The sequence below is a fragment of the Bombina bombina genome, chromosome 9 (genome assembly GCF_027579735.1).
Source record: "Bombina bombina isolate aBomBom1 chromosome 9, aBomBom1.pri, whole genome shotgun sequence".
In the NCBI taxonomy this organism is placed as follows: Eukaryota; Metazoa; Chordata; class Amphibia; order Anura; family Bombinatoridae; genus Bombina; species Bombina bombina.
The window spans coordinates 27085702-27094864 of record NC_069507.1 but is presented as its reverse complement, the minus strand read 5'-3'; the positions used below and the strand labels follow the sequence as shown (position 1 = coordinate 27094864).

General features: G+C 43.4%; 1 protein-coding gene across 1 annotated transcript; it reads right to left on the bottom strand.

The window, feature by feature from the left end:
- Positions 1-4183: 4183 nt before the first annotated feature.
- Positions 4184-5254, bottom strand: LOC128640362 (histidine-rich glycoprotein-like). Its single transcript, XM_053692858.1, has one exon. The coding sequence runs from the start codon at positions 5252-5254 to the stop codon at positions 4184-4186; it is 1071 nt and encodes a 356-aa protein (XP_053548833.1).
- Positions 5255-9163: the final 3909 nt, after the last annotated feature.

The window sequence follows — 9163 nt, the reverse complement described above, 5'->3', positions numbered from 1 at the left end:
AGCCTGCAAGCAGCTGTTAACTCATCTGTAAGCCTGTAAACAGTTAACTCATCAATAAGTCTGTAAACAGCTGTTAACTCATATGTAAACCTGTAAACAGTTATTAACTCATCTGTAAGTCTGTAAACAGTTGTTAACTCATCTGTTAGTCTGTAAACAGCTGTTAACTCATCTGTTAGTCTGTTAACAGTTGTTAACTCATCTGTAAGCCTGCAAACAGCTGTTAACTGGTCTGTAAGCCTGTAAACAGTTAACTCATCAATAAGTCTGTAAACAGCTGTTAACTCATATGTAAACCTGTAAACAGTTGTTAACTCGTCTGTAAGTCTGTAAACAGCTGTTAACTCATCTGTTAGTCTGTTAACAGTTGTTAACTCATCTGTAAGCCTGCAAACAGCTGTTAACTGGTCTGTAAGCCTGTAAACAGTTAACTCATCAATAAGTCTGTAAACAGCTGTTAACTCATATGTAAACCTGTAAACAGTTATTAACTCATCTGTAAGTCTGTAAACAGTTGTTAACTCATATGTAAACCTGTAAACCTATAAACAGTTGTTAACTCATCTGTAAGTCTGTAAACAGTTGTTAACTCATATGTAAACCTGTAAACAGCTGTTAACTCATCTGTAAGTCTGTAAACAGCGGTTAACTCATCTGTAAGTCTGTTAACAGTTGTTAACTCATCTGTAAGTCTGCAAACAGCTGTTAACTCATCTGTAAGTCTGTAAACAGTTGTTAACTCATCTGTAAGTCTGTAAACAGCTGTTAACTCATATGTAAGCCTGCAAACAGCTGTTAACTCATCTGTAAGTCTGTAAACAGTTAACTCATCTGTAAACCTGTAAACAGTGGTTAACTCATCTGTAAGTCTGTAAACAGTTATTAACTCATCTGTAAGCCTGTAAACAGTGGTTAACTCATCTGTAATCCTGTAAACAGTTATTAACTCATCTGTAAGCCTGTAAACAGTGGTTAGCTCATCTGTAAGTCTGTAAACAGCGGTTAACTCATCTGTAAGCCTGTAAACAGTGGTTAACTCATCTGTAAGCCTGTAAACAGTGGTTAACTCATCTGTAAGCCTGTAAACAGTGGTTAACTCATCTGTAAGTCTGTAAACAGCGGTTAACTCATCTGTAAGCCTGTAAACAGTGGTTAACTCATCTGTAAGCCTGTAAACAGTGGTTAACTCATCTGTAAGTCTGTAAACAGCGGTTAACTCATCTGTAAGCCTGTAAACAGTTGTTAACTCATCTGTAAGTCTGTTAACAGTTGTTAACTCATCTGTAAGTCTGCAAACAGCTGTTAACTCATCTGTAAGTCTGTAAACAGTTGTTAACTCATCTGTAAGTCTGTAAACAGCTGTTAACTCATATGTAAGCCTGCAAACAGTTAACTCATCAATAAGTCTGTAAACAGCTGTTAACTCATATGTAAACCTGTAAACAGTTATTAACTAATCTGTAAGTCTGTAAACAGTTGTTAACTCATATGTAAACCTGTAAACAGTTGTTAACTCATCTGTAAGTCTGTAAACAGCTGTTAACTCATCTGTAAGTCTGTTAACAGTTGTTAACTCATCTGTAAGCCTGCAAGCAGCTGTTAACTCATCTGTAAGCCTGTAAACAGTTAACTCATCAATAAGTTTGTAAACAGCTGTTAACTCATATGTAAACCTGTAAACAGTTATTAACTCATCTGTAAGTCCGTAAACAGTTGTTAACGCATATGTAAACCTGTAAACAGTTGTTAACTCATCTGTAAGTCTGTAAACAGCTGTTAACTCATCTGTTAGTCTGTTAACAGTTGTTAACTCATCTGTAAGCCTGCAAACAGCTGTTAACTGATCTGTAAGCCTGTAAACAGTTAACTCATCAATAAGTCTGTAAACAGCTGTTAACTCATATGTAAACCTGTAAACAGTTATTAACTCATCTGTAAGTCTGTAAACAGTTGTTAACTCATATGTAAACCTGTAAACCTATAAACAGTTGTTAACTCATCTGTAAGTCTGTAAACAGTTGTTAACTCATATGTAAACCTGTAAACAGCTGTTAACTCATCTGTAAGTCTGTAAACAGCGGTTAACTCATCTGTAAGTCTGTTAACAGTTGTTAACTCATCTGTAAGTCTGCAAACAGCTGTTAACTCATCTGTAAGTCTGTAAACAGTTGTTAACTCATCTGTAAGTCTGTAAACAGCTGTTAACTCATATGTAAGCCTGCAAACAGCTGTTAACTCATCTGTAAGTCTGTAAACAGTTAACTCATCTGTAAACCTGTAAACAGTGGTTAACTCATCTGTAAGTCTGTAAACAGTTATTAACTCATCTGTAAGCCTGTAAACAGTGGTTAACTCATCTGTAATCCTGTAAACAGTTATTAACTCATCTGTAAGCCTGTAAACAGTGGTTAGCTCATCTGTAAGTCTGTAAACAGCGGTTAACTCATCTGTAAGCCTGTAAACAGTGGTTAACTCATCTGTAAGCCTGTAAACAGTGGTTAACTCATCTGTAAGTCTGTAAACAGCGGTTAACTCATCTGTAAGCCTGTAAACAGTGGTTAACTCATCTGTAAGTCTGTAAACAGCGGTTAACTCATCTGTAAGCCTGTAAACAGTGGTTAACTCATCTGTAAGCCTGTAAACAGTGGTTAACTCATCTGTAAGTCTGTAAACAGCGGTTAACTCATCTGTAAGTCTGTAAACAGCAGTTAACTCATCTGTAAGCCTGTAAACAGTGGTTAACTCATCTGTAAGTCTGTAAACAGTGGTTAACTCATCTGTAAGCCTGTAAACAGTGGTTAACTCATCTGTAAGTCTGTAAACAGCGGTTAACTCATCTGTAAGCCTGTAAACAGTGGTTAACTCATCTGTAAGTCTGTAAACAGCGGTTAACTCATCTGTAAGCCTGTAAACAGTGGTTAACTCATCTGTAAGTCTGTAAACAGTGGTTAACTCATCTGTAAGTCTGTAAACAGTGGTTAACTCATCTGTAAGTCTGCATGTTACCGAAGAAGAGTGCATTGCATTGCTTTTCTACTAATGAGTTAACATAACAGGACTGGCCACATTTTTGGATGGTGCTGGAAGTTTCATGTTATCCTAAATGCAGAACAAGCATCTGTTAGGTGTACAGATTGAGCACCAATACTACTACTCAAATAAGCTTTTACATAAATTGATAATTTGCAATCACAGTAGGTAACCAATACTGATGACTCACTAGTCCCTGGCATTAAATATTGTATAAACTTTATTTTGTTGTACCCCATTTGTTGTTTTATTAGCTGAATGGAGAATCTGATGGTTATGCAGCCCCTCTCTTGGTTCCTCCATGATTCTGAGCTGCATAATCACGGGGGTCTAGCTTTAGGATGTGACAGCTTTAGCACATGAAGTTGAACTATGCACAACTTGGCAAACTCAACCTTTGTCAAAGCAAAACAAGGGATCCTGCCAAACCATGCCTGCCCCAGTTTAATCACTGTGTACACTGCTGATGGTGTGCTCATATCACTGTGTACACTGCTGATGGTGTGCTCATATCACTGTGTACACTGCTGATGGTGTGCTCATATCACTGTGTACACTGCTGATGGTGTGCTCATATCACTGTGTACACTGCTGATGGTGTGCTCATATCACTGTGCACACTGCTGATGGTGTGCTCATATCACTGTGCACACTGCTGATGGTGTGCTCATATCACTGTGTACACTGCTGATGGTGTGCTCATATCACTGTGTACACTGCTGATGGTGTGCTCATATCACTGTGTACACTGCTGATGGTGTGCTCATATCACTGTGTACACTGCTGATGGTGTGCTCATATCACTGTGTACACTGCTGATGGTGTGCTCATATCACTGTGTACACTGCTGATGGTGTGCTCATATCACTGTGTACACTGCTGATGGTGTGCTCATATCACTGTGTACACTGCTGATGGTGTGCTCATATCACTGTGTACACTGCTGATGGTGTGCTCATATCACTGTGTACACTGCTGATGGTGTGCTCATATCACTGTGTACACTGCTGATGGTGTGCTCATATCACTGGGGTGTTGCACAGAAATAAGGTGCTATAGGGGATATTTTAGCATTAGATGTCATATATTGGAGTTACATTGTAATCCGCACTCTTCACTGTGAGCCGTAACCATCAGTGGGTCTTTTATCAAGCTATTTTATTAGAAGCCACGTGTTGGCACAAACGCTTGTATCCCTCAGTTCATTCATGTGACGAGCACATGACTCTGTGTGACGTGCACATGACTCTGTGTGACTCTGTGTGACGTGCACATGACTCTGTGTGACGAGCACATGACTCTGTGTGACGTGCACATCACGTGTGATCTGCACATGACTCTGTGTGACGTGCACATGACTCTGTGTGACTCTGTGTGACTCTGTGTGATGTGCACATGACTGTGTGACTCTGTGTGACTCTGTGTGATGTGCACATGACTCTGTGTGACTCTGTGTGACTCTGTGTGATGTGCACATGACTCTGTGTGACTCTGTGTGACTGTGTGATGTGCACATGACTCTGTGTGACGTGCACATGACTCTGTGTGACTCTGTGTGATGTGCACATGACTCTGTGTGACTCTGTGTGACTCTGTGTGACTCTGTGTGATGTGCACATGACTCTGTGTGACTCTGTGTGATGTGCACATGACTCTGTGTGACTCTGTGTGATCTGCACATGACTCTGTGTGACTCTGTGTGATCTGCACATGACTCTGTGTGACTCTCTGTGACTCTGTGTAACTCTGTGTGACGTGCACATGACTCTGTGTGACTCTGTGTGACTCTGTGTGATGTGCACATGACTCTGTGTGACTCTGTGTGATGTGCACATGACTCTGTGTAACTCTGTGTGACTCTGTGTGACTCTGTGTGATCTGCACATGACTCTGTGTGACTCTGTGTGATCTGCACATGACTCTGTGTGACTCTCTGTGACTCTGTGTAACTCTGTGTGACGTGCACATGACTCTGTGTGACTCTGTGTGACTCTGTGTGATGTGCACATGACTCTGTGTGACTCTGTGTGATGTGCACATGACTCTGTGTAACTCTGTGTGACTCTGTGTGACTCTGTGTGATGTGCACATGACTCTGTGTGACTCTGTGTGACTCTGTGTGATGTGCACATGACTCTGTGTGACTCTGTGTGATGTGCACATGACTCTGTGTAACTCTGTGTGACTCTGTGTGACTCTGTGTTACTCTGTGTGATGTGCACATGACTCTGTGTGACTCTGTGTGACTCTGTGTGATGTGCAGTCTCTTGTTATCACACTATGTGCTGTCTGTGCTCGGGGCAGTCTCTTGTTATCACACTATGTGCTGTCTGTGCTCAGGGCAGTCTCTTGTTATCACACTATGTGCTGTCTGTGCTCAGGGCAGTCTCTTGTTATCACACTGACAGCACATAGTGTGATAACAAGAGACTGCCCTGAGCACAGACAGCACATTGTGCTCAGGGCAGTCTCTTGTTATCACACTATGTGCTGTCTGTGCTCAGGGCAGTCTCTTGTTACCACACTATGTGCTGTCTGTGCTCAGGGCAGTCTCTTGTTATCACACTATGTGCTGTCTGTGCTCAGGGCAGTCTCTTGTTATCACACTATGTGCTGTCTGTGCTCAGGGCAGTCTCTTGTTATCACACTATGTGCTGTCTGTGCTCAGGGAAGTCTCTTGTTATCACACTATGTGCTGTCTGTGCTCAGGGCAGTCTCTTGTTATCACACTGACAGCACATAGTGTGATAACAAGAGACTGTTATGATAACAAGAGACTGCCCTGAGCACAGACAGCACATAGTGTGATAACAAGAGACTGCCCTGAGAACAGACAGCACATTGTGCTCCGGGCAGTCTCTTGTTATCACACTATGTGCTGTCTGTGCTCAGGGCAGTCTCTTGTTATCACACTGACAGCACATAGTGTGATAACAAGAGACTGTTATGATAACAAGAGACTGCCCTGAGCACAGACAGCACATAGTGTGATAACAAGAGACTGCCCTGAGAACAGACAGCACATTGTGCTCAGGGCAGTCTCTTGTTATCACACTATGTGCTGTCTGTGCTCAGGGCAGTCTCTTGTTATCACACTATGTGCTGTCTGTGCTCAGGGAGGTCTCTTGTTATCACACTATGTGCTGTCTGTGCTCAGGGCAGTCTCTTGTTATCACACTATGTGCTGTCTGTGCTCAGGGCAGTCTCTTGTTATCACACTATGTGCTGTCTGTGCTCAGGGCAGTCTCTTGTTATCACACTATGTGCTGTCTGTGCTCAGGGCAGTCTCTTGTTATCACACTGACAGCACATAGTGTGATAACAAGAGACTGCCCTGAGCACAGACAGCACATAGTGTGATAACAAGAGACTGCCCTGAGCACAGACAGCACATTGTGCTCAGGGAAGTCTCTTGTTATCACACTATGTGCTGTCTGTGCTCAGGGCAGTCTCTTGTTATCACACTGACAGCACATAGTGTGATAACAAGAGACTGTTATGATAACAAGAGACTGCCCTGAGCACAGACAGCACATAGTGTGATAACAAGAGACTGCCCTGAGAACAGACAGCACATTGTGCTCAGGGCAGTCTCTTGTTATCACACTATGTGCTGTTTGTGCTCAGGGCAGTCTCTTGTTATCACACTGACAGCACATAGTGTGATAACAAGAGACTGTTATGATAACAAGAGACTGCCCTGAGCACAGACAGCACATAGTGTGATAACAAGAGACTGCCCTGAGAACAGACAGCACATTGTGCTCAGGGCAGTCTCTTGTTATCACACTATGTGCTGTCTGTGCTCAGGGCAGTCTCTTGTTATCACACTATGTGCTGTCTGTGCTCAGGGAGGTCTCTTGTTATCACACTATGTGCTGTCTGTGCTCAGGGCAGTCTCTTGTTATCACACTATGTGCTGTCTGTGCTCGGGGCAGTCTCTTGTTATCACACTATGTGCTGTCTGTGCTCAGGGCAGTCTCTTGTTATCACACTATGTGCTGTCTGTGCTCAGGGCAGTCTCTTGTTATCACACTGACAGCACATAGTGTGATAACAAGAGACTGTTATGATAACAAGAGACTGCCCTGAGCACAGACAGCACATAGTGTGATAACAAGAGACTGCCCTGAGAACAGACAGCACATTGTGCTCAGGGCAGTCTCTTGTTATCACACTATGTGCTGTCTGTGCTCAGGGCAGTCTCTTGTTATCACACTATGTGCTGTCTGTGCTCAGGGAGGTCTCTTGTTATCACACTATGTGCTGTCTGTGCTCAGGGCAGTCTCTTGTTATCACACTATGTGCTGTCTGTGCTCAGGGCAGTCTCTTGTTATCACACTATGTGCTGTCTGTGCTCAGGGCAGTCTCTTGTTATCACACTATGTGCTGTCTGTGCTCAGGGCAGTCTCTTGTTATCACACTATGTGCTGTCTGTGCTCAGGGCAGTCTCTTGTTATCACACTATGTGCTGTCAGTGTGATAACAAGAGACTGTTATGATAACAAGAGACTGCCCTGAGCACAGACAGCACATAGTGTGATAACAAGAGACTGCCCTGAGAACAGACAGCACATTGTGCTCAGGGCAGTCTCTTGTTATCACACTATGTGCTGTCTGTGCTCAGGGCAGTCTCTTGTTATCACACTGACAGCACATAGTGTGATAACAAGAGACTGTTATGATAACAAGAGACTGCCCTGAGCACAGACAGCACATAGATAAAGCAATGTGAGATCTCCATAATAACATATAGTGATTTCTTATTAAAAGGAGACTGCAGAGAAGTGAAAGTAACTACTGAAGACAATTAGTACTGAAATTAATAAGTTGATTTACATTATACAGAGGCAGGGGCTGCTTGTAAAAGGCCACACAGTTACCTGACATCAGATGGTCACAGAGAGAGATAACTATGCCCTGATAGTAATGGGAGAAAAGAACAGATATACACAGGAAAGAAACAGGACCCACATACCAAAGCTTAGACCTGCTGAGCTCAATACACATTATTCTAGGCAGCACCTCGCTCAGGGCACACCACCAGCAATACCAGAGAGGACTGGAGTCGGGAGAGCAGTGATAGAGAGGCACTCAGGAACAGAAACCAAAGAAAATAAACAAACAGTTTATTTTCTTTGGTTTCCGTGGATCTGTTAGTAAGTGCAGGCAGGGAGGGTGACCGGCTGTGACCCGCACTAAATCAGTAATGACACTGACAGGCACGCATTCAGCTAAGCTGGAGGGAGTATTAGAGGACTTGGGGAGGGAGGCTAATAATAGCTCTTACCTTATCATCTGTTGATGCCTGTTTCCTAAAATTCCTCTGCTCCAGCACGGCTGTCTGCGTGCAGTCAGGGCTCAGACTCAGAGCAAATGTGCGCGCCAAAAGCAGCCAGCCAATAGGAAAAGCTTCTGGCTGAGCTGCACCAATTAATCTATTTTTTGATGAGCTGAAGCAATGGGCTGAGAGTCTGAGACCTGACTGACTGCACAGTGTGACATTTGAGCGTGCACAAGGGCCCCGCCCCCAGAAAAGTTGCGGGGCAAAAAAAATAAATAAAAAAATAAGTAAAACAATTAAAAAAATAATAATTTTAACAAATCCTGTGTTTTGAGGGGGCACAGCATTCCATTTGGGTGGGCATTGCCCCCCAAAGCCCCCCCTTGGAGCCGACCCTGTGCCAGAGGGCCCCCAACCTAAAGGGCCACAGACCCCATAGGGCCCACACAGCCTTAAACCCTCTCCCCCAGAGATCCCCACCCTCCAGGACCAGACCTCACACTACAAGGCCCCCAGAGCAAGAGACCTTCTATCCAGGGACAGGGGCCCCACACTGTTCACCCTTAAGTGTTTAGTTGCCGCTAGTGCAGCTCCTGATTATCTGCTGCCCCATATTACAATTTACCGCTGCTGTCGCCCACTCCCCAACAGTCACAAGCACTAAAGCAGGCTCCTCTGTCACCACTGCACATTTAACAAACTGTGAGCATAAGCAACACACCAGGGTCCCTCCCTTGAGGCCCCCTTATGTATTGGGCCCTTGGTCCAGGTCCTATCGCCCAATTGCTCAGTCTGCCCTGGGGCAAAAAAAATAAATAAAAAAATAAGTAAAACAATTAAAAAAATAAT

Coding starts and splice junctions, on each gene's coding strand:
- LOC128640362 (XM_053692858.1), bottom strand. CDS start 5,254: ATGTGCACATCACACAGAGTAACACAGAGTCACACAGAGTCACACAGA.